Source organism: Trachurus japonicus, chromosome 23, assembly GCF_045865225.1.
Source record: "Trachurus japonicus isolate A0001 chromosome 23, Traja_1.0".
Lineage (NCBI taxonomy): Eukaryota > Metazoa > Chordata > Actinopteri > Carangiformes > Carangidae > Trachurus > Trachurus japonicus.
This window is the reverse complement of record NC_140929.1, coordinates 8457918-8483428: the sequence shown is the minus strand read 5'-3', so window position 1 is coordinate 8483428 and position 25511 is coordinate 8457918. Positions and strand designations below refer to the sequence as shown.

Sequence of the window (25511 nt, the reverse complement as noted above, 5' to 3'; positions counted from 1 at the left end):
CTCCTTCTCCTCCTTCACCTCCACCTCCTTCCCCCCTTCCCCATCCATCCATCTCTTCATTTGCTAACTTAATCCCTTCCTCAACCTGCAGCCAGCCTCCTGCCCCTGAGCTGCCTCCTTTGAAGCCCGCTGCGCTGGAGTTGGGAGCAGGTCTATATCTGTTTGCACTTGTTTGATTAGCAGCAGAGGGAAGATACTGTCTGGATCCTCTTCAGTCGATGGTACTGTAGCTGGAAGCTCAGCACGGGGCCGGGGGTTGGAGATGATTTTGTCTCGAGTCTACGTTGAAGTCGTTACCCACGATTCCCCTCGCATCTTTTCTCAGGCTCCATCGTCGTGATCTGAACATCCTGCTCTTCCCCACCATTTTCCTCCTGTCAGGATCTCATGGATTGGGGGCTCCTTATCCTCAAATCCTGACACCGCCTTCAGCATGTTGAAATATAGTTACCTCAGGGCTAGTTCAGACTATAACACCTTTTATTTCTCTTGCTCTGTCTCTCTGTTTTCTATTGCAGTAGCTTCCCCTCAAGATTTAATAAGGAAAATCACTGCAGTATCAAACCTGTCAGTCATTTACATACTGTACCTGTCCTGCTGCTGCCACATGTTGTGCCACCGGGCCGGGGTTTCAACCCTCTCTGAAGGTGACGCTCCCTCTGCCACGGGGGGGCGAAGCACCTGGCTGCACATCCTTAGAAGAAATCCAACCTCTTCAAACTGTTTACCTCCTCCTCCCCGTTCAATAAATGATCTGATTCTGCTTTAGTGCACTTTGCTGCATACATTTGCATATTAACAGGGAAAGCGTTCATGGCGCTCATAGCTGGCAGTAACCTAAGAACAATACATGACAGAAACATCAGAGCTCGATGATCTGATTGCCTCTCTGAACGGCTCCTGCATGCATTTGCATATTAGTGGAGAGAAAAAACAAAAACAAATTAAAAAAAACAGCAGCACGCGAGGTAATTAATCTGCCTCTTTTTTTGTAAACTAAATAAGAATCACTAATCCCATGGGCTGGCTGTTTCGGAAATGCCAAAGATTTCATATTTAATTGAACGTCAAATGAAAGTCAGGCGGAATGAGCCTTTTTTTTTTTAGAAAAAACAAAAACAACAAACAGTTGGGAATCATGATGCTGGAGATAATTTAGTGCTTGTCCGTCACCTGCCGTGGGAGTGTGAGGTGATACATCAGCTGTGTGCTGGAGAGGAGAAACAGGACGGACAGATGGAAGCGTTCAGCTGCATCATTGTTCTTGTTGTGTGTTTCACGGCGATAAACCCACAGACGGAGAAACAGAGAGCGTTTGTTTCCTCGCCGTGTTTTCAAACTCAAGTTTTGAACTCAGAAGAAGACAGATGCTGGTCCCAGGCCCCCGGTCTGCTGCTGCCGCCGCCGCCGTATGATTGCAGATGTAATCTTGCCTACTGAGCTGCATCGATTCTGTTATTCGTTCTGTGGGTGGGCGAGTGGGAGTGGGAGTAGGAGGGAGGGAAGGAGGGAGGTGCTGGCTGGAAAACAGGCGAGTGTTTGCTGTAAAGTGGAGCACAGTCAGGGAGAGCCCACAGGAGCTGTCATAGTTTTAGCATAATGTAGGTTAAAGCTGCTCACGGAGGAAACACATGCAGCCCATCAGCAGCAGCAGCAGCAGCAGCAGCAGCAGCTCAGGATGATGATGGGATGGAGGCTCCAGCTGCAGCTCCAGCTCCAGAGCAGAGGATGCACAAAGCAACGAGCTGCTGCCGTGTTACACTGCAGAGTCAGAGCTAAAACTCCTAATGACCTCCTACACAGATGTGTTTTAATGGAGCTCTATCTCTCTCTCTGTATGTGTGTGTGTGTGTGTGTGTGTGTGTGTGTGTGTGTGTGTGTGTGTGTGTGTGTGTGTGTGTGTGTGTGTGTGTGTGTCATCAGAAACGGGCTCAGCCATCACCTCCTCCTGCATCGGCCTGGGGAACTCTCTCACTCCACCTGCAGGTCAGGCTGGGAAACCTGTTCCTGGTTACAACGGTGAGAGTTCAACACCTGAACAACACACGAGTAGTTCACTGTCCGACACACTGAGGCCTTGTTTGTTTGTTTTCTTTTCTCCTTGCTTGCTTGCTTCCTTTCTTCCTTCTTTGCTGGCTTCTTTTCTTGGTTGCTCCCTTCCTTCCCTCTTGCCTTCCCTCCGCGCTAGCTTTCTCCCCTTTTTTTCTTCTTTCTATGTTCCTGTCCTTGCTTCCTCCCTCAACTCCTTCTTTCCCTGCTTGCTTCCCTCTTTCTTCCTTGGTTTTTTGCTTCTCTCTTTGCTTCTTTCCTGCTTGCATCCTTCCCTCCTTCCTTCCCTCCTTCCTTCCTTCCTTCCTTCCTTCCTTCCTTCCTTCCTTCCTTCCTTCCTTCCTTCCTTCCTTCCTTCCTTCCTTCCTTCCTTCCTTCCTTCAATTCTTCCTCATTTCATAGCTTCCTTCCTTCCCTCCTTGCTTCTTTTCTTACATGAAAATGATCCTCCCTTGCTTTCGTCCTTGCTTCCGTGCCTCACTTACTTTTTCTCTAGTTTGATTTTAAAGAGGAACTATGCAAGTCTGGTCGCTTTTCTGCCATTTTACTAACCCTCCTCCCGGCCATGTGCATGTGTTTACAACGAAGCAGGCGAGTAATCAATCAGTAGAGATAATGTTATTTATCATAATATACTACTGTATGTTACGATGTCCTTCCTAACAAGTTAAATCATTCATTAAACTATCACAATTACTCCAAAGCTGTTTAATTAGGGTAGAAATGTAGCATAGTTAAGCTACAAATCCTGCATAGTTCCTCTTTAACTTGTCCTTACATTGATGGTAATTATAAGTGAGATGATACGTTGGCTTCAGCTCTGACCTGTGAGAGAAGCAGGTGTTCACTAGAAGTTGGATGTCATTTTCCACAATGACTCGATGTATCTCACAGTGTGAACGTCTCTCTTCTCGCTCTGTTCGATATATTAAAGTATCCAGGTCAAACTCTCAGTCCCTCAGTTTGCAGAAATAAAACAAAACAGAGTTATTATAGTGTTTAATATTTTTTTTGCCAGCGGGTGATTCAGCACCTCTCATTATGAACTGTGTGCTCCTTCCTCTCCACCAGTCACAGTGATCGATAATGACATGCAGGAGGTGAAGCCAAGAACCCTGGGAAATATTGTGGTGAGGTAAGCTGAGCGCAGCGTCGCTTCTTCTGTCACTCGCACACGTATTTTAAATAAATTGACATAAAAGCATTTTGCACACTAATCAAATTTAAATCTTTCACTCATTAATCTTAATAATTCACTGTTGGGGCAAACTTTTTTCTTTTTTTTTTGCTGAGTTTGGACGAGTGTGTGTGCATAGCTGTCTAGCTGCCTCCCTCCCTCCCTCCCTCCCTCCCTCCCTCCCTCCCTCCAGCCCTCTGTGCTGCCTTATCTTCCAGTCTGCTGTCTATCTGTTATCACCCTCTGACTCTGCTGCCCTGTTCTTTGGTTTTGAGTCAGTGCCAGCGAGGAGGAGGAGGAGGAGGAGGGGGAGGGGAAGGGGGAGGGGTGGGTGGGTTGGGGATTTCCAAAGAGTCCACATATACTAGTGCATCCAGGGATAACTGCAGGTAGAGCTGTAAACAGATGGCAGCAGCTGTGTTACTGTACGGACGGTACTTCCCTTCCAGTCGCCACAGAGTCTGTGCCAGGCGCCTGTTCTGAGGATAATATGGCGCAGTAGTAGGCTATGTGAGAGGATGTTAATTCACCGCCTTCCCAGCAGCCAATCTGTGTCAGGAATAAGAGTTTTTGTTCTTATGTTTGAATATTCGACTTGCAACGCAGCTGTCCTGGTTAACACTAGTCCAGAAGCAGGATTGTTTATTAAATTCCCTGATAAACAAAGACTGAGTGACTTTGCTGCTGTTCCTGCCCCCTTGTGTGTGTGTGGTGAAGTGAAGTGAAACAACGAATTATCCATCTTCACACGTCCCGATAGCTTCGTCAAGTCAAATCTGCTCATTGATTTACTGTCACACTTTGTCAGCGTCTTGTAGTTTTCATTTTTAGTTTTTCCAATAAATCAAAAAGTGAAGTTAAAGAGTGTAAAGAAGAGCTTGGATTTCTCCCTCTCCTCCTCCCTGCAGGCTGCCTCTACCACCTGGAGCAGCTCTGTCACTCTGGCAGAACAGGGATCTGTTCAAGGAGCTGTATTTCACCAAGTTCCCAGTGAGTGCAGTCGTCATTTACTAACAGTTTGGTGTTTATTACATGGAATAAGCCGGTGCATATTCTCATTTGCCCAGGTCATAGTATTTCAAAGGAGGTTAAATCGAAAGCAACTGGACTTAGTTATTTGTCTAGGAAGACGTTTCACCTCTCATCCAAGAGGCTTCATCAGTTCATGTACGCATCTGACCAGGCTGGGACTGGTCCAACTATCTGGTGTGGAGACTCACTATTTAACCTCTTGTGTGGGCGTTCACAAGGCTGATGATGTCACTTGTTCCCTTTTGTGCTCCAAGTGCCAACGACAGTCGTTTAAATGACTGCCTTTGATGGGAAGTTGGTTTCGACTTCGTTATAACACAATAGGGCACTAACAAAGTCAAAACCAACTTCCCATCAAAGGCAGTCATTTAAACGACTGTCGTTGGCACTTGGAGCACAAAAGGGAACCAGTGACATCATCACCCTTGTGAACGCCCACACAAGAGGTTAAATAGTGAGTCTCCACACCAGATAGTTGGACCAGTCCCAGCCTGGTCAGATGCGTACATGAACTGATGAAGCCTCTTGGATGAGAGGTGAAACGTCTTCCTAGACAAATAACTAAGTCCAGTTGCTTTCGATTTAACCTCCTTTGAAATACATGGAATAAGTTTCACAGCAGCAGCTTAATCAGATACAGATTCAGAAAAGTAATTAGATCTAAGAACAGTTGTGTTTCATTGAAGATTCACTCAATTAAAGTTTTGACACTGGCAAAAAAATTAAATAAACCAAGCAGTGATGAGTATGTGGTAAGATGGCGCCATCTGGTGGTTAAAAGTTTAATTGCAGCTGCATTATAATTTTCAGCAACTGAGGATCTAAGAAAAAACAAATATTCACTCTAATTTTCTTTATACTGAAGTTAAGACTTAATTTCAATTGAGCCGTATTATCTGGCTATGACTATTTCCTGCTCTAACGTGCTTCCTCCTTCTGTCTCACCGTCAGGGTTACTATGACACCATGGATGCAGGTTTTGTGGACGAGGAGGACTTCCTTTACATCATGTCCCGGTCTGATGATGTCATCAACGTGGCAGGTCACAGGCTGTCTGCAGGAGCTTTGGAGGAGGTAGGAGGACAAGTACAGCGGAGGACCAAACTCTCAATGGAAACGCGCCTATACTGTCTGTACATAGCAGGGTTGCGCCATTTATTCTCAATGTGGTAGAAATTACAAGCTGCAATTTTTTCAGATCATACTGTTGTGCATTGGTAACATCATAAATGTTGTGTTGCTACAGATTCAGTTTTATCATTTTTAAGATATAATGAGAAGTAAAAATGATAATTCACACTGAAATCACGATGTAAATATCTGACCATATGATGTTTTTTTGCATATTGTTATCACACACATTTGTTTTACAGTCGGTGATGCAGCACCCTGCGGTGGGAGACTGTGCCGTCGTAGGTCTAGAGGACTCTCTGAAGGGTCACGTCCCCTTGGCCCTGTGTGTGCTCAAGAACGGTGAGTCATGATAAATGTAATGTAAGACAGTGCTCATCTTTGTTTTATAATCACTGTATGTATTAAAACGTGGTTTAAAAAGTTGGGTAATCCTTTAATGTACAGGCTGCTGATGATAATGTCAAGAACTAGCTAAGAAATAAAGTTCAGTTTCATAGTCATATTTTTCATAAAGGCAAAAGATTACACATGGTTTTCATGCTTTGAATATTTTGGGAAAGGTGAGAACTTTTCTCCACCAAGTCCTTGCAGTTGTCATTAAAATAAATTGTTTCTGGGCTACTGTATTTCTTCACAATCAATCATTATTTCTTGGCGATATTTCTCGACATTACTATGAAATTGACTGTTATTATAGGCTATTTCTATACATTATGACACAATTACTTGTTATTTCCTGGCTATTTCTTGACATTATCACGTAACTGTGTGAATTACTAAAGGGTTACCAAAATGTTTTTTTTTGTTCCTGATAGAAAGACCAGATTTTGGCATTAAAGTTGTGTGTTTGTGTGTCTCAGGTGTGCAGAAGACTGAGGAGGAGATCATAGGTGAGATGGTGAATCTGGTGAGAAACACCATCGGACCCGTCGCCGCCTTCAGGAAGGTGCTGTTCGTCGGAGGACTGCCGAAGACGCGCTCGGGCAAGATCCCTCGCTCCTCATTGGCCAACCTGGTCAACGGCAAACCATACAAGGTACAACACAACACACAACCCTCTGGGAAATATCCTGTTCTTTATTAGAGTTCTTATTTAAAGTTAAGTGCTTCAGAGGTAACATTTTATTTTTTATTTTTTTGCAAAGTTCCTCATTTCCATCTCCAGTTGCTCAGGAAAGCTCGTTTTGCATTTCAGAGTTTGAGTAATGACAGCGCATTAGTGGGGCCTGCACTCATTAAGCACAACTGAGCGCTCTTTGGGGATTTCATCTCTTTATAGTTACAGACTCAGTTTTCTGCTGATCAGGTGCTGAAGGTCCCAGGAGAGTGTGATGACAGACTGAGAAATAATACGTCTTCATGCAGCAGCTCTGTTTGCACCGATACAACCTCAGAAACTCAGTAACACCACTGGAATTTAATCCTTTAATACCAATTATTTCATATTTGCTCCATGAGTTTCTGAGACCTCCATCACATTAACAAAAGGCTGTTATATATAATCTGACACACGTCGTCTGCCCTGGTGGATTTATGATCTGTGACTTTCTCAAACTTTTGCGAATTATGAAAAACTTCCAGTAAAACTGTCACTGATAATTCAAAATGAGTTCTTACTGCATTGAGTCAGGTCATAATTATTCAATATTTTATTACTTATTTTATTGGAAAATTGTGTTGGAAAATGTATCAGAGGTATAAAACATAATTTATCCTTAATCGTCACTTTGTGGCGTTTAATGATTGTAATACATTATGATGCTCAGTGCCCCATCAAAATGACAGATACAAAGTTTTAATTTAATTAAACTCATTGAACTAAATACTGATCAAAACATTTTTATTGGTCACGCGGTCTAAGGAAGAGGTCAAATTTCAAAAATGTGAAGTCTTCTTTTTTAAATAAGATTTGATGCATGTAATCAAAACTGGACATGCTAATTATTCATTTAATTAGGTGCTAATTAGCTGATTTTCCTGTCGCTTTTACAGATCACTCCGACCATTGAGGACCCAGATGTGTTCAAAGACATCGAGAGGCAGGTAGAGAAAGCTCTGAGGCCTCAAGGAGCCTGAACGCATCATAAACCAGTAGAAAACTTGAAGTGGACACAAAACAAATCACTCCTGTGAAAGTGTTGGACACAGAGCTGCAGATGTGAACTAGAAGTAGAAGTTAGTGATGATTCTTGGAGGCACATTTACACCAGTGAGTATTATCTCCTTGTTGGTGCAGAATCCATGTTTTACTTTTCTAATGATGAAATTCTGAATAATAATGTGAAACCATAATGTGAAACCATACTGCACAACAAGCTTTGTATATTCATAAGTAATGACTAGAAGCGGCTGCTATTTGTATGGAAACAATGACAACTCATTCACTGACAGTTTTTTTTTTATTGACAATGAAAATTTGTTTGCTCACCACTTAGTTTTGACCAAAGTACAAGAAGTAATAAATAAAAAAACAAACAAAAATGAAACACAAAATAAAATGATTCGTTGTTCGTGCAAATTGAAGATGTAAAAACAAACAAAACCAAGAAAAAAAAAAAAGCGTAAAAGACTTTGTTTGGAGTCGCCTGTCAGAAATAACTAAAAGACAGATAACAGGGCTTGTACAATAGGTTACCCTGGAAACTCTGACAGAAACAAAGAGTTAACAGTTACACCAATGTAAGTCACAGCAAGAAACAGGTTTTTGTCATTAAAAGTCACCTCACTTCAACATGGTCATATACACTCTACGCACACTATGAGCTAAAGCGGTCTGTCTTTCAGTTATTTCCTGTTGTGTTAACGTGGTGTCTGAGGGGAGGGGGGGGTTGTGGTGGTGGTGGTAGGTGTGGTGGTGTTGGTGGGGAGAAGGCCAGCACGGCTGAGTGAGTTTTTGTCCTTTTTGTGTTTATCGCCTGACGAAACATACAGTACAACAAAGTGACAGGGTCTACGAACGGCCTCCTGTTGAGTTTTTCTGTTTCTTTTTTTTTTAATTTGTTGTTGTTCTCTGAGAGGAAGAAGTTTTGTGCAACAGCATCTCTTGTCTTTGTCCTTGGCTACTGAATAGTCCGTTGAGTTGATGCGGTTGTATCAAAGTGCTTGTCGTGTCGTTTTTCCAGTGCGTCGACTTGTTTCCTCTTTAAAATGCTCCTTTGTTTTTGTTTTTTTTTAAAGATCCATAAGAAAGGATGATGATGGTTTTTATTTTTTTTTGTCGGTGCCAGAAACAGGTGGGCTGGAAGTGGTTTTGTTTGACCACTGGAGGGCAGGATTTCACACAACATCCACAGTCTCTTCCTCTTTCTCTCTATGGTTCATCATCATCATCATCATAATCATCATCAGCACAATGAAAAAATAAAACCGTATGTACAAAATGATCTCGAGGGGGAGGGCTGGGGGCGGGGGGTAATATGGGGACAGTTTAAAGAGCAGCATATATTAATCTATGGTCCACTAAATGAGGTGGCAGGGACATTTTTTTTGCACAAACTCTGAATATCTTTTTTTTTTATACATAGATGTGTGTGTATATATTAAAAAATGGCATATTTATATTAATTTACAGATAACCTACACATCTCCTGTAGAAGAAATACACAGTACGTTATGCTTTGACAAGTTACTGTACATGTAAAAGGTAGAAATGGTGACAAGAGGGGAGGTAGGGACAGACAGAGGGAGGGGAGAGGGGGGGGCAGCCTGCAGGGACAGTTTAGCACCGGCATCTGGTGCCTACATTATAGGGGGGATGGAGCAGGGGGGAGGGTTTGGAGGGGAGGGGAGAGGGTAGAGTGGGGGAGTCAGAGAGGAGAGCAGGGCTTCTTGGCAGTGCGTGTCGTCAGAATGGTTTGTTCCTCGGCAGCAGCAGGAGGGGGATCGGGGCGGCGGGAGGGGGGTCGGGGGGGTCCGCCCGTCCAGCAGCTCCATTCAGAACTGTACCTGCAGGGAAACGCAATGAGAAGCTTTTAATGAGGCTAGAAGTCACTGAGGGTTTTTTTTCTTCAAGAAAGAGGCTAAGAAGTCAATTCAAACAGTGACCACATCTGTAAAAACTGTCCACCCCCCCAATTATTGAAGTTTTCATGCTTTATTCTTGTCCAACACTGAATTACGAGCGATTTAATGGGACTCTACTCGACACAAAAAGACCCTTCGGATACACAATACTTCTTATTTTATTGCGTCTACAGTTAAAGAGCGGAGCAGCGTGAAAGTGCAAAATGACTACTCAAGTTTGAATACTTCATATGCATCTAGAACAGGACGGGCATTGTGAGGCTCCAAATATGCAAAGTTAGATTTAAAACGCTGAGTTTTATTTTGGATAAATCTCATATTGTATGAATTTCTCCTCCACCAGCGGAAGTTACAACTTTTTTTTATTATTATCTTTCTGGTTTAACTCCACTCCAACTCCTTCAAGTCTTTTATTCTGGAGGCTTGAAACAAAAACTTTGGTCTGTTATTCTTCCTTGCAGCCAGAATTGTAATTGAAACTCCAAATTAAGGTGGAGGGAGGTAATCTCATGGCTGCCCTATTTCTGTCTTGTCCATCTGTGATCTTCAGGCAAAACTAAAACTTCAGTTTTGTAGCATCTGGCTGCCGCTTAAATTACGAGGAAATTTCACTACAACGGAGATGCAGAGTGACGGAGCGGTCAGATCAAATCGAAGCAGATACTCATGAGAGACGACACTTGATCGCGGGACCTGGAAGCACAAAGAAAAACATCTGGAGAGAGAACGAGGCCGCTGTAATCTGTAAAGTTTGCATAACTCTCACGGTCACGAGGCCTATTTTTAGGAGTCTTGAACCAGATTAATGGTGTAAATGTTTATGTTACTGCAGATCTTGTTCATTCTGAGGAGATTCCTAAAGTTTGGCTCATGAGTGACTCATCGTTTCTGATCAGCGTATCGCAGCTACCTGGCAACAACCAACGAAACAATCACAAAATGTTTGTTGAGAAGATTCCGCTGCACTTTTCTTTTTTTTAAATCCGATTATCTGTTTTAACCCTCCTGTTGTCCTTCTGGGTCAAATTGACCCAATCTGTTCCCTTCGTCCATCCTTCCTTCTTTCCACAATCCTTTTTCCTTTCCTTCTTTCCTTCCTTCCCTTTGTCCTCATTTCTTCTTCTTCCTTCCTTTTTGACCCAATCTGTTCCCTCCCTCCTTCTATCTTTCCTTCCTTTTCCCCTTCCTCTTTCTCACGAAGGGAAAGAAGGAATGACAAAGGGAAAGATGGGAGCATCTTTCCCTTTGTTATTCCTTCTTTCCCTCTTTCTTTCCTTCCTTCCTTCGCCCCCCTTCCTCTTTCCTCCCATCTTTCCCTTTGTCCGTCCCTCTTTCCCTTCATCCTTCCTTCCTTCTTTCCCTTCGTCCTTCCTTCCTTCCTTCCTTCTTTTCTTCCTTCCTTCCCTTCATCCTTCCTTGACCCAGGACAACAGGAGGGTTAAGTAGTTCTGAGGAAATCTGTGTATTAGACAGAGCGAGAGAGTCTGTGTAATGTTACATACAGTGTACAGTTTAAGGTCCCTCTCTTCCTCCTCCTCTCAGCAGGAGTAGGTTCTCACCGTGGAGCTGTCCAGCCGCTGCACCGCAGACGGTCCGACTGTAGGGGGAGACAGCGAGACACACAGCTCTTTAGGCGTCAGTGTGGAGGACGAGGTGGTCACACATCAGATGGACCCAGAGTGAGAGGCGGGGGGGGGGAAACCTTCCTCCACTCGGTTCCCACCCCAGACAGAACAATGCCACATGATGAGACGTCCTCACCGGTATGAGTGACATCACAAAAACACGTCTTCCACACAAACAGGAGGAAGGGATGGAGGGAGGAGGGGGAGTTACTCAATAGTTTTGCCCTCAGAAGAGAAAGCCATGGATCACACACTCACACACACACACTCAAATGGAGGTTTAGTTTTGAGTGGACACCACCAGCAACGAGATTAGAGAGCAGTGTGGACGTCACAGACCGGGGGGGGGAGGGGGGACAGGGAGGAAACACAGACGAGTGTGTCGGTGTCACTGGGAATGTCTCGTTAGAGGAGAACACTGGTGCAAAGCAGGAGGATGATCTGAGGTGGCGTATCACAACTGGTGTGGTGTAATCATCACAGACACAGTTGCTGATACGCTCTGCATCGCTTTAAAGGATAAATCTAGTTCAGTGGATTTAATACTTGGACTTTTGAAACAATTAAACATCCATTTACTCACTTATTCTGGAGCTGTCCGGTCTGTGTCATCAGATTTAGCTGACACAGGACTGTTACTTCCTGTTACGGATGAATACGATTGGCCTACACTAATCATTTTTTAGCTTAATCACAGATGTCATTAGTTAATAAATCAGTTTCACACAACTTGTATTGTTTCGTTTTGGTTGCCTTGTCCTTTGACCACAGGTGATTGGTGATTAGAAGCATCAATCATAGAATTCCTACTTTCTTCTTTAGATTATATAAAATTGATCACAGTCATGGAGCTGGTTCTACATCTATAACTCACCAATGATGATAAAACTCTGATCTATTCTACTGATGAACTCTGTGGCTGAGAGCTCCAGATCAAGTGAGTGAGTAGAGCTCAGCTAGAAATAGTCTTTGTAATTCTGGTTATGATAACTTTTGTTTAAATATATCAGAGATCTGGGAACGCAGCGACATTGGAGGACGACATCGCTGCAGAAGAGGCAAGAATAAAACGAGCAGTGAGACAATCACACAGACTGTAAACACTGGTTTTAAATCAGTCAAACTTAACGTCCATGTGCAGACAAGATTCTTGCAGACAGCAGTAGTTCGTTTTATCTCCAAATAAAATCCCGTAGATAATTTGGCTCATCTGTTCGTCTTGTCTGACTGCTCGTGTGTTTTGCCCTGTCAGTCGATGTTGAAGCCATGCTGCTGCGTTCCCACATCTCAGCAGTTATTAGCGCTTAATTTGAGTTCATTGTTATGAAATGATGCCAAAACTACAAAAATCAATAGTTAACAGATAAACTGCGGTAATCCAGAGTGATCCTTTAAGAAAAGCCTGTTTGAGCCGGTGTCCTCTTTTAACAGCGGGGGAATCAGGAATGACACAAACTGTCAGTTTGAGTTCTCGAAACATCCAAGACATGACCTATGTAAACCTCCTGATTCAGGCCAACTTACATAGCACCGCTCAGCCACCTTTTTGTTTTGCTGCTTAAGTTTCTGCAACTTCAAGGGTCAAACCAGCAAGCATGGGTCCTAATCCATAACTTGACTCCCTAGCTTTGCACCAGCAGGGCGACTGGACACAATGACTATTTTGCAACTCTGCAAAACAACACCCTTGGAGTTTGATATCAGAGAGATTTGTAGAGTGGTAGAGTGAGAGAGAAGAAAGGTGAGAGGGTGAGAGGCCACGGAGAAGAGGAGAGATACAGCAGGACAGAGACCATGTGAAGAGGAGGGAGTACAGGAAGAATATTAATAATAATAAACACGCAGGGCGAACAAGGCCCAGAGCCTTCATTGGGGCATATCTGACCTTGATACCAATCCAAATACATGTCGTCAGGACTGTCATCCAGCGCCTCATAGAGGACTGCAGAGCAGCCGTCACAGAGTCGGAGAGAACAAGAGACATGGTCACAAAACAGCACGGAGCAGCCACTCCTGCTCAGCTGTGCTTTTCCTCTCATCTACCTGCACAGCTGCTGGATTTAACCTTTGTGTTGCTGCTGCCTTTTGAAAAGCCACAATTCATGTACAACAAGATAACACACTGAGTAAAAAAACAAACCAAAAATGAACAATGTGCCAGTGTGGGTGTGTGAGCTGTGGAGTGGATGTGGAGGAGGAGGAGAGGCGGGCGCTCACCCTCGGGGGGCAGCCTCCGGGAGTGACCGGACGTGGCGGTGAGACGGAAACCAGCAGGGAGAGTCTCTGCTGATCCGGGCATCATACTGATACCGTGAACGTCTCGGGGCGGGAACTGCCTCCTCCACGACGGACCGCGGAAGTCTTTGTCGTCACACTGATAAACAGAGAGAGATTAAAATGTCATCTGCGTCACACACACACACACACACACACAGAAAGGTACCATGAACACACCATCATCACCTGGCTGGGTTTCTAGGTAGATGTGACTCACAGTTGTTATTTCATCTATTCAGGTTTTCAACAGACTTTGCTTTTTTTTTTTTATTGATTTTAACTGTTTACTTTCTACTTTAAAGGGATAGTTCAACATTTTTGGCAAATTGGCCCATTGCCATAATCCCTATAGTTTTAGGAGTAAGTTCGTTACCTTTAATTCTCGGTGCAAGCTATTAACGGTGGAGCGGCTGCTCAGAGGCTCATGGGATTTCTTGATTTCCCTCATCAAACTCATCAAATACACAATCCAACAACTCCAAAACGCTCTGGTGGACAAGCTGTGACCTGCACATTCACCACGCTATGAGACAATAATGGAACGATACAAGACAGTTGTTTTCGAGGTAAATGCAGAGACTGCTTGCTGGAAAACTGCTCCCGATGGGAACGCGCATCAGCAGTTTTGCATGAATTTACCTCGAAAACAACTCTGTCTCGTAACGTTACGTTATTATCTCATAGCTTGGTGAATGTAGTTTGATGAGGGAAACCAAGAAATCCCATTAGCCTCCGCAGCTTAGCTCTGAGCAGCTCACGACTCTGCTCTGCCGTTCTAAAAATAGCTTGCACCTACAATTAAAGGTAATGAACCTACTGTTAAAACTATAGGGATTATGGCAATGGGCCAATTTGCCCAAATGTTGAACTATCCCTTTAAGTGAAATAAAAGTTAGTTACTGGTAAATCTGGGTCACCACTGGAGGTGAGGAGCAAACTTGGATTTCAGCATCTTCAACACTGGATCAGAATAATTCTGAGGAAAAAGGATGTACTGGCTCTAACAATGAATAAATGTATCATAATCACACACTTAAAAATAGATGAAAAATTGCTCAGGCTGGCAGATTTAAATACATAATTTATCCTGTCAATGTGAGCTAATAAATTATGTTCAGCCATCGTGAATTAATAAGGCTGGTGAACGTGTCACTGTTAAAAAAAACACAACACAATGACCGACCACTCGCTTTGTTTGTTGTGGCGTTTCACCCCACTGTGGTGTGAGGTCAGTGCTGCAGGTGATGCTCTCTGCTCACCTCATCCAGTCTCCTGTCAGTGCCCAGGGCCAGCAGATTATTGTACTCCCGCTCCAGAATCTGACGTGCCTGAGGACACGGGGGAGAGAGAGATGAAAAAAAAAGAAAAACATGATTTTCATAACACCGGCTATTTTTAGCATCATGGAAACAGAAGCAGCTGATATATTACGTTGTTCGCGCTGCATATCCATTTGAACCGAGTATAGATGAGCAGTGAAAATTCACACGGCAACCTGCCAGAGTGACAGTTGGCAAATCTGCATGTTCTGATTTTAGATTCCACCAGCTTTTGAGGGCTGACACCGACGTACCTCTATTTTTGGACAGGAGGCGGTGACAGATGATATTTCTGTCCATATTCAGCACCTTTTTAAATTTGACTGTTTAAATGCCAAAAAGGGAACTTCAAAATAAAAGATCATTCAGTGGCATTTAGACCACAGGACGCTGCTGCTCCGGCCAAACCTTTATATTAGTCCCTCGGTCCGAATTTACTACAGTTTTCTTGCTGATGAAACTGTAGATGTGTTCTCTTACTGAAGGATTTGTATGTGTGTACCGTACCTGAGTGTTTTGGTTGGGGATCTGGAGGAGCAGCGCCAGGCTGGTGTAGTCAAAGTTGTCGTCCAGGGCGACCAGAGCTCCGTGCACGCCGCTCTCCAGAAGGATGTTGGCGTAGTCCCTCAGGCCGATGCTCTGCACCCAGCGGATGACCCGCTCGTTACTCCACACCAACACGTCTGTAGACACAATATTAATATATATATTATTTATATCATATTTAGAAAGAAATTGTTCTATTTTTTATTCTGGGTTTATACTTGCCTCTCATTTCATGCTGACTGTGCTCCCTGCGTCTCTCCAGTTCTTTCCGGTCATAGTTGAGCTTCTTCAGACACATGATTCCATACTGTAAACTTGTTCTGGTGTCAGAAAAGAGCACATACATATCCAGAGTTATATGATGGGAAAACGTGTCATCCATATTCTAACCTCTCTCAAAAAAAAAAACTGCCAAACCACCGACAAAGCAGCTCTTCGTCACAATGAGGCAGGTGAGGTGAGTCCAGTACCTGTGGAAGCTGTCCACCATTTTGAGGTGCACCCTCAGGTCCTTCTTGGTGAGGTGGTCCAGCATGCGGGCGTCCACCAGGCACTCCATGAAGTAGCTGCGGTACTGAGGTAGTCCTAGACTGGGCAGCCACTCGTTCCCTATCCACTCGTGGTTCATGTCTCCATAAGCTAGAGTCTGAGAGGAGACGCCAGTCGGTGAATGTTACCCTTCATTCACGTTTGCATGTTTTTCATATCGGCTGCAAGATTGAATTCTCTCTTACCTGTGCCCAGCTTCCCTCGTCAGAATCTGACTTCTGATTAAAACATGAAAAAGAAAAGAGAAAATATCACCTGATGCACACAACGTCTCTCCGAAAATACAGCTGACAAGCAATAAATGCAAGAATTCATCTGGAATACGTCTGAACAATTTTTTATCAGCGCCTGTTTTGTTTGTCCCTCTCACAATTGTGTGTTTAAAACATCCAGCAACATGTTTTTGTTACCCAGCGTGGAGTTTGGTTGTAGTGCTCTTCAACATCTAAGAGAAAGCCAGAAAGAAGGAAGAAAGTTTCTTCCTCCCAACCCCTCTGCTACATTTTTGACAAATCAAACAAACCACAGGCAGCTTTCAAGACACGGTAAAAGGTTTGTGAGAGCAACAGTTGAGCAAGTAAAGAGGAAAGAAAAGCTCAAACCTAAATGGCATGTGAATTAGTCTCCAGGGGGGGGAAAACTCTTTTACTCTCAGATGTAGCCTGCCCTGACAGTTCGGCTTTACTTTGGAGATGGATTACTAATGGGCTAAAACTACCATCTTGAAGAAATGGAACCAAATTAGCTTTTAGCTTTGTAGTTCGTGCAGCCAGGGAGGAAGTAGAGCAAAATCTGCTGTATGTTGATTTCTGTAAGATGCAACAGCCTTTGGAGTCATGCTAGGAACTCACTGCTTGTGTTGCCTGAGCACCGAGGCTGCTGTTGCTCATCTGCTGCAAAGACAGAGTTTGCAGGCTATTCAAATATCTCCAATGTTTCATTATGAATTATTATTTCTTTGTTTATTAGTGACAGAAAGCATCACTTAAAGGGATAGTTCGACATTTTGGCAAATTGGCCCATTGCCATAATCCCTATAGTTTTAGTAGTAGGTTAATTACCTTTAATTGACGGTGCAAGCTATTTTTAGAACGGTGGAGCAGAGCCGTGAGCTGCTCAGAGCTACGCTACGGCGGCTAATGGAATTTCTTGGTTTCCCCCATCAAACTCATCAAATACACAATCCAACAACTCCAAAACGCTCTGGTGGACAAGTTGTGACCTGCACATTCACCACGCTATGAGATAATAACGGAACCTTACGAGACAGAGTTGTTTTAGAGGTAAATTCATGCAAAACCGCTGATGCACATTCCCGTCGGGGGCAGTTTTTGCAAGCAGTCTCTGCATTTCCCTCGAAAACCTCTCGTAACGCTCCGTTATTATCTCATAGCGTGGTGAATGTGCAGGTCACAACTTGTCCGTTTTGGAGTTGTTGGATTGTGTTTTTGATGCGTTTGATGAGGGAACGTTGAACTATCCCTTTAAGTGCCACAGTCTCCACATAGCGTAGCTGCAAGATTGGTTCAAATATATATTCATAAATGCAACACAGGCAGTGTGTTCCCAGAGTGATTTGGATAAACATGATCATGTGAGTGTCCCAACATCAGTTTCTCACCTTCATCACACGACTCAAACCTCACTGCACCAGAGCTTTTACAAGTTTACAAATTTCTACATGAGCGGTGCTAGTGCTGCGTTCACATCCAGCCTCTTCAGGCTGACCCACTGATGCCAACCTGGGCTGAGCTTCAGGGGCCAGATGCACAAATGCATCATAAAATTTAAAAAAAAATTAAGCCCAGACATGTCATTTAACAAAACATAAAGCCAACAGCACAGAGGTTGCCTTCATTATCATAATTGTAAGTTTTGTCGTTTACACAGCAATAACAGTTTTCACACATCATAAAGGGAAATTCACGATCAGTTAAATTACTCTTCTTTCTCATCTTCATTTTCTGTGCTAGTTAAGCTGGTGCTGCACGGGCACAAACTTCATTCATGTGTAGCTAAGTGTGGGAGAGGAAATGAGGCTCGTTCATTTTGCGCCCAATTTTTCTTGGAGAGATATTTCTGGTTCTGTGTGTAGTGTACACATAGTTTTAGTCGTTAATCTCCACAGAGTTTTATGCTTCTGCTCCTGAGTGTCTGCTGAGGCTTGAGTGGTGTTTTAGAAAGTGTCACGGGTGAAAAATCTTCCATCATGACCTTGTTGATGAACTGAGTCAAATTAATCCGAGTAAATTCTTGCTCAAAATTAGTGTTGATGAGGAAGTTGACAGATCAGGGGGGAGGTGAACCGACACGTGCCTTCTCCATCAGTCACCACCTTGTTCTCAATTCACTTCAGTATATTTAAAACTCTCTCATACACAAATGACTGATAGAGAAAGTAAGGGTGGGGGTGGGGATGAAGGGCACGAGGGAGGACTGACCGTTTTGGAAGGAGCTGCCATGGTCTCCATCTCCTCATGGGTCACCCACACATTGCCTGACGGCTACAAGGGGGCGGGGCCCGAGAGACAGAGCAGCAGCAGCGGGGTTGGTAGTAGAGGTCCGGTAGGAGGGGCAAGCAGTGTTAAAGAAGAAGAGCAGCACCACTGTAAGCCAATAGTGTTATAGCATCACAGTCAGATGATGAACTGGCCCCCAGACCCGCCAGAGGGGGGGTCAAAGGGCAAACACAAGAGGACAAAAAACACAAACAGCACAGCACAGCACAGAAACGACCCAACTTTGACACAACACGTATAGAAATAAGAGACAGTCGGCATGCACAACGAGGAAGACTGAGTTTATTAGTAGCATCACCAACAACAGACACATAAACCCACATCACGCATCCCTCCCCATCTAGCCTACACTACAGAAAAAACACTTAGCTCTAGTGGTAGCCAGCCATGCCATCTTATTAAACTATTGATTCATCTGTTGAGGATTTTCTTGATAATTCAATTATTATAAACCAAAAAATTGAAATTTTAGGTGTGTGTATGTTGTTGTTTTTTCAAAAGTTTACAGTTTGACACAAAAGTGCAAAAAACATCCCAAGGAACCCTGTAGGATTGGTGAAAAAATTAAAATGCCTTTATTTTACATCACAGTCAGTTTAAAGATCATAGCCAACATGTTGCAACCATCAACACTGGTCAAACAGGTCAAACTGTAAACTTTTGAATTCAATTATTATGTCTTAAACTAAACCAAAACATGCCCAGTCTACCATGGATGTGAATGCAGCAGTATGGTGGGCACAGAATTTAAATATTAAGACTCAATATCTCAAGGTTATCTGCACGGCTGCGACACATTAGAGGTAAGTGATCGGCATGAATAAACCTTTAAATGTTCATTTTGTTATAATTTATGTCTACATTCTGTAGCTGCAGTGATAGTTCTGCAGGTACAGCAGCAGGTCACTTCATCATGACCCAGATACAGACGGTATGAAGACTCAGAAGTGGGCGGCATGTTTTAGTGGGAATCCAGTTTTAAGAGTGAATGTAAAATGGCTGATCCCTCTTACTCCTTCTCAATTTTCTTCTCGACAACTGTGTTTACAAGGTCAGTTAACCTCCTCTGTTAAATGTGTGTGTGTGTGTGTGTGTGTGGGGCTTTTAACTAAGTGTGACCACAGGCAGAAAAGCCCTTCACAGTCGGTTGTGTGTTTGGGTGGGGTAGGGGTTGTGACCGGACATGCTCCGTAATGAAAACTTCATGATGTGTAGAAGTGGAGTCAATCGGTAGAAGAGAGGGTGTGAGCACAAACTTATTGGCTGGTGAGTTATGACGACAAGATGCGCAGTACAGTATGTATATAAAAAAAGGTAATAATAAACATTCTCAGCCAGGTTTTATACAGCAGCACAACTTCTCATGTCTGTGTGATGTATGGTCTGCACTGTTTGGTCCTTGCTCTGCAGCACAAACAGTCGCTACAGAGTCCTTAGAGACCATATGCAATTACCATGACAACAGGGAGCTATGAAAGCGACTGTGGTGTGAAATAACCGGAGAGCCAAATTACAGCAAACACACATACACACACACATACTGCTGCTGCTAGTGCTTGTTTTACAACCCAGGTCTTCACTGACTCCCACTGTAATATTCACTTATCACCGAGACTGGAGGAGTTCAAATTGAGATAAAGTGATGTACCGTACTGTATTGAGAGAGAAAAAAGAAAAGAAAAAAAAAACACTGACAAATGTCTCCGGGGGTGATTATGTTGTAACGTTTGTTGTGCCGTTTGTCGTCAACCACCTACAAACATGTCACCCGTGTGTGGAGGAGTGAGCAGCAGCAGCAGAGAGGGAGCTCAGTCATAGAAACATTTGTCAGAGCTGCGTTAGAGAGAGAAATTGTGTCATGCAGTGCTTTTATTAAACATTACACATCGGTTAGCTTAGCTTAGCTTAGCATACTGACAGGAAAGAGGAAAACAGCTAGCGTGGCTCTGTCAGAGGGAAACACCATCCACATACCACAGAACACCTAAAGGTAAACTAGTGAACACTTTTTTTCACTTTTCTGTTGATTTTATTTTTTTGGTTCTGATACTTTTCACCTCGTGTCTGCTTTCTGTGAAGATTTATCTTTTGTTTGTTCATGCGACTCAGAGTTCAAGTTCTAATATATCTTTAAGTCAGACACTGAAGATCCGTCTCTGTCTTCATAAAGGTTGATCGACTGTGGACACACCAGGGACAGTGATAAATCATCTCTGGACTTTACTGTTCTATCCCAGACAAAGTCACACATATTGTCTTTTTTTTTAAAGATATATGAGAACGTTATAAAACAAAAAGTGATTTTTAGAGAAAGGTGGTAGGAGAGAAACCTTACACAGAACCAGGTGAGAAGTTTTCCCTCTTTATGCTAAGCTTAGCTAGTTAGCTGCTGGCTATTTCTTCTCTTTAATTCTTGGCGGAAAAAAAAGGAAATTTCCCAAAATGTATTTTCCTTGAAAGATTCAAATTGTAAATCCTCTAACTGTGAGACTACTTCTCCCTCCACATCAGCTCTGCTTCCAGATAATGTTTGTACGTCTGAAACCCTCCCGGTTCTCTGAAGGACTCACGGTTCTGGAGGTGGGTGGAGCCGAGGGGCTGGTGAGGGAGACCATTTCCTGGATGGCCAGGCGGAGTTTGAGCCGGTGCAGAGGGTTGCTGATGCCGATCTCCCTCTGGATCTCGGTGTCGGAGAGGGCCGACATGATGGCGCCGCTCTTCACGTTGGCACGGCACGCCGCCACGTACCACGCCGGCATCCCCAGCCACAGCTGTACCACACACACAGAAAATTGTTGAGTTTAGTGAAGCTGTAAACCAGAGCTGGACTGATTTACCAACCTATTCTTGGCTTTAAACCACTTGTTATTTCATGGTTTTATTTTAATCACTATCCTGAATTTCTGCAGAGAATTTAGTCTCTTGGTAACATGCTGTTTCACAGGATTTTCCATCTTGCAATAAATATAATTTGGCAGGAAATGGTGAAATCTTGTTATTTGGCTTAAAAATAGTCCGATCTAACAGCATGTAATGTTAGCTCCAAAAAAAATATAACTATCAGTCCCAATAATCCCATTTGACTCTTTCATAATTGGAACACTGTGGTGAGGGATTAGTGGGGTCATAAAGTGGCTCGTGGATGCACATCCTGTACTAACCATTAGGGGGCAGCAGTTTGCTTTTTCCAACATGTTCAGTTACATCACAGATAGTAAAACGTATTTGATTTATAATCACTGCTTTAGATGCTAAATATTAATACTCATTATTGGAAATAAGGTCATAGCCTTATAAATTACTCATAATGGAATTAAGCAATAATGTGAAAAGGCCGTAATAGCTGTACATCAAAGGGTGTTTTGATCAGGCAGGAATGTCACAAGACAAATAGCATTCATCTTTGAGAGGACGGCTGATGTTCATGCATGGGTTAATTAGACTGATTTAATTCACTTGGTGTTTTATGCAATAATCTACATGCTATTTAAATAAATCAGCAAGAATCTCTTGTGAGTTGAAACGGTTAATAAGTCTCAGTGATTGTTTTTACCTCCAGCCAGGCTACAACTGTGGGGCCGTCCCATTGGGCGAAAGGTAAACCCTTTCTCCTGGCTTCCTCCAATAGCTCGTGTCTGAGGGCAGGGACAGAGGAGAGCCAGTGTGAACACATAATAATAAACACTCCTGCACAATTTACTCACAGACAATACCATACCCTCCTTCACTCTCTCACATCCTCATTTCTGCACACTGCTTTTCACAAACCACCTCCAGTTAACAGTGTTGTCCCTGTGTGGGTTTGTGTGTGAGCATAGTAAAATGAGAGACGCACCAGTTTAGCCTGTACACAAAACGTTTTTTTTTAAAGGGCATGTTTTTATCATTCATCTCTGGATTGCCGTGGGACAAGGACACAACTGTAGCTACACTGAGAGACACACACTCACACACAACCGGCTTTGCAATACTAATCCTGTGAGGGCATTGATCCCAATGTTAACATTTTCCTTCAATATTCATAATGTTAAATTTATTATTGGCAGACTGTAGGAGGAAAACCTCAGCTATAAAATCTTATTTTGCTGAAATTTTGAGAAAGTTTAAGTCCTTGGCCAAAGAAGAAGTTGCTGTCAGAAAGTTATAAGACAAGCGGTGGCTACCTGGTTCACATGCAAACATTAGTAGAAGAAAATATATACTAAAGAGTTAACATTAGTGCTGCTGAATGAAGTTTAATACTGAAATCTCAACAGTTCTTCTGGACTGCCATTAAACAGCTGATAATGCTAATGCCAGCTATGAAGCAATAGAAAAACTTATGAAACAAACATCTCATTTAATGGTAAAATTTCATTCACTGCCATGAAGCACTTGGCAAAACAAGCCTAAAAGAAACAAAGTTTTGTCCAATTACAGCTGTGGTTTGATGGAGGAGCCAGAGCAAAATAACAAAATGTAGCCTATGTACCCAAAACTCCGTGGTCAGTTTCTCCCACTTCTTATTTGGCACAAGGTCAAAATATTCCTGAGCAGACTTGAGGTTTTCTATCTGTGTGCAGACTGAAAATGTCTAAACATCATCACGGAAATAACACATTTAGAGGTTGTGCATCCTTGGCTGAGGTACTGTGTGTCTTAGAATAGCTAATCTTACAGTAGCACAGCTGACCAGCTCCCAGAATTAATTTGGCACTGGAGGTTGTTTTTTGTTTTTTTAATCCAAGCAATTATTGAATCATAAAAAATAGTAATTTTTAATTAAACAGCTTGTTAAATACTCACGTCCACACTACTGCGTTTACTGCATTTTAAAAACCGGACACACAAACGGAAGAATGCGTCAACTTACGCCCGACAGCAGCGCAGGGTTTTTAAAAATGGCGACAGAAGAATGCTTCAACGTTGCAACCGAAAAAAAAAAGGACCACAAAAGTACTGACCGGAATTGCAAAACGAGCATCAAAGGCTTGGATGAGTGAACGACAATGTGTAGAAGGGCCAATTTTACATTAATCCCAGGTCGAAAGGTCAAATAAAGAATAGCAAATCACGCGCCCCCGTCTGTTCATTTCCGTTTCAGCAAGTTGGCAAACTCACCAGATGTGAAATTAACACGAACGATGAAATACGCGACCTTGTTGTCCTTGTTGTTCAGTTAAATTCCACATTTTGCCTAAACTGTTGCTCCATGGATGTATAGATCAATGCTGGAGCAACCGGTTCGTGCATGCGCAGAGCACATGAACAGTTAAAGGTTTTCAGGGTTTGAGATGAACAGACTGCTATTGTTAAAACTTGAACTTAACTACTTTAACCTACTTAAATGTGTGGACTTTTCTTTCATTTCATTTTATGATTAGTGTCAGTGTCATCTTTTCAAGCTCAAAACTGCGTCTCATGGACCAGGAGCACCGAATAGATGCTCCGGGTCAGTTGTGTACAGAGCCGTTTTGTGTTGTGTGTTATGAATCCTCCCACAGTTGGGGAAGCTCACACAACTCATAAACAGCCTGACAAATTGAGGACAAACTTGTACTCACACCCCCACACACACACACAAAACAAAAAAAGAACAATGCACTTCTTTTTCTATTTAGTGAACACATTTCATAACAAAAAAAACTCTGAATCAACAACCCATTCCCTGAGTATGTTGTCAAAGAATTGACAAATGGAAAAGAGTGGGCTTTGTCATAACATGATACATGTAGCACTCTCAGCATTGAGGGCGTCAGTGCAGTGAAAGTGCACTCAAAAACACAGCTTACATGGCACACAAAAGCCTACAGAGGAAATGTGTTCATCCATATAACGCAACCAGGTACATTCACTGTCTTATCTATCCAGCACATGGGGGGGAAGATAGCTCATGTTTTTATGTTCAGGTCAGGTCTAATGCATGGAGGAAATACATCCACTGAACATAGCTGGGGGAAAAGGGAAGTAAGGAAACAGTTATGAAGAAATCATACAAACAAAAAGAACATTTGACATTCCCATAACCAGATATTGCAGCTGGTTATTTCACACAAATAGATAGAGACACATATAAAAAGGAGAGGAAGACATTCCAGGTAGAAAAAGTAGGCCCCAGTTTTTAGCGGCGGCACATTCTCTGTCCAGCCATGGATGCAGCTGCCATTGAACTGTAAGAAGGGGGGAAGAAACGTCTTCAGATGGTAAATGAAAAAGAGAGAAAGAAACAAAAAAGAAAGAAAGAAAGAAAGCAGTGGTGCTGTTAACAGCCATGAAGGATAGATAGAGAGATATATAGATAAAGAGACGTCAGCTTTTGGCACTGGTCGTTCAGGAGAGGACGGATGGCGGACAGACAGGAGAAGGTGATGGCAAGACAGGGCAATATGGCTGAGAGACAATGGTCATATCCAGGAGCTCAGTTATACATCCTCACAACTTACCCGCTTTTGTTAGAGTCAGAGGATGATGAGAGGGAGAGGAAGGGTAAGAGAGTCGAGAGTAAGAGAGCAAGAGAAGAGAGAGAGAGAGAAAGAGAAAGAAAGAGCGACGGGGAGACAAAAGTACACAAATGTTAATGAGTTAAATAGGCAATAACGGCTCTAAACAAAGACACGCGCGCTCTCCGTCTTTCTCCACACAAGCACACGCACACTCACATCCACACACATATAACTCACAATGGAGGGCATTCGTTTACAGGAGCATCTGTAGATCAGTCAAAAAAAACAAATGTTGTCTTCTACAATGCAGTCCTGACCACATCTCGTGCAGCAGAGGAAATGAGAAATGCACTGAAACACAGCAAGACCCCCTCCATGGCCTTACATTCAAATGCTCAGTTACATTCAGATACTCGTCGTAACCTCTTGAAGGAAAAAAAATAAAAATAGAAATAAAAACACACCAAAAATGAGACCACAGCGGTACTGATCGATCAAGATGCTGAAATGGAAATAGTGCAGGCAGCTTAATGGCATGCAGTGTGGAGGAGGAGTAGGAGGAGTAGGAGGAGGAGGAGGAGGAGGAGGAGGAGGCGCCAAGATGCAAGGTGGTGGTGAGGCCTTAAAGTCCCGGACACTGCTATGAAGAAGTCGGTGCAGTGGAAGAGAAACAACACATTTGTCAACATACAAACGAACAATACCGTCTATTGACCGACTAACATGGGAGGCAAAGTTATTCGTCATGACAACTCAATGTGCACTTCGAGCAAATGACATTCATCATTTGGCGCCGGGGCATGGCAAATGCACACACATACACGCATATATACAGTACA

General features: G+C 43.1%; 2 protein-coding genes across 11 annotated transcripts in view; one reads left to right on the top strand and one right to left on the bottom strand.

Moving 5' to 3' along the window:
• The window catches only part of acss3 (acyl-CoA synthetase short chain family member 3), a 42159-nt gene extending 34433 nt beyond the window's left edge, over window positions 1-7726 (top strand). The window contains exons 10-16 of the mRNA XM_085769839.1: window positions 1924-2019; window positions 3121-3184; window positions 4135-4216; window positions 5210-5332; window positions 5632-5731; window positions 6253-6428; window positions 7385-7726. Coding sequence (XP_085625965.1) covers window positions 1924-2019; window positions 3121-3184; window positions 4135-4216; window positions 5210-5332; window positions 5632-5731; window positions 6253-6428; window positions 7385-7468 — 725 coding nt within the window. The 3' untranslated portion in view covers window positions 7469-7726. The remainder of the gene's footprint in view (window positions 1-1923; window positions 2020-3120; window positions 3185-4134; window positions 4217-5209; window positions 5333-5631; window positions 5732-6252; window positions 6429-7384) is intronic.
• A 48-nt stretch (window positions 7727-7774) lies between these two features.
• ppfia2 (PTPRF interacting protein alpha 2) overlaps window positions 7775-25511 on the bottom strand; it is a 167802-nt gene continuing 150065 nt past the window's right edge. For 2 of the 10 annotated variants that reach the window (XM_085769829.1, XM_085769828.1), the window contains exons 21-32: window positions 21804-21885; window positions 20821-21021; window positions 18173-18235; window positions 15917-15949; window positions 15653-15828; window positions 15405-15502; window positions 15144-15319; window positions 14577-14645; window positions 13258-13414; window positions 12926-12982; window positions 10918-11012; window positions 9183-9337 (exon numbers count right to left, since the gene is read on the bottom strand). In XM_085769829.1, coding sequence (XP_085625955.1) covers window positions 10954-11012; window positions 12926-12982; window positions 13258-13414; window positions 14577-14645; window positions 15144-15319; window positions 15405-15502; window positions 15653-15828; window positions 15917-15949; window positions 18173-18235; window positions 20821-21021; window positions 21804-21885 — 1171 coding nt within the window. In that variant the 3' untranslated portion in view covers window positions 9183-9337; window positions 10918-10953. Of the gene's footprint in view, window positions 9338-10917; window positions 11013-12925; window positions 12983-13257; window positions 13415-14576; window positions 14646-15143; window positions 15320-15404; window positions 15503-15652; window positions 15829-15916; window positions 15950-18172; window positions 18236-20820; window positions 21022-21803; window positions 21886-25511 lie in introns of all 10 variants that reach the window. The other 8 variants (XM_085769832.1, XM_085769837.1, XM_085769831.1 and 5 more) reach the window with 6 other exon arrangements.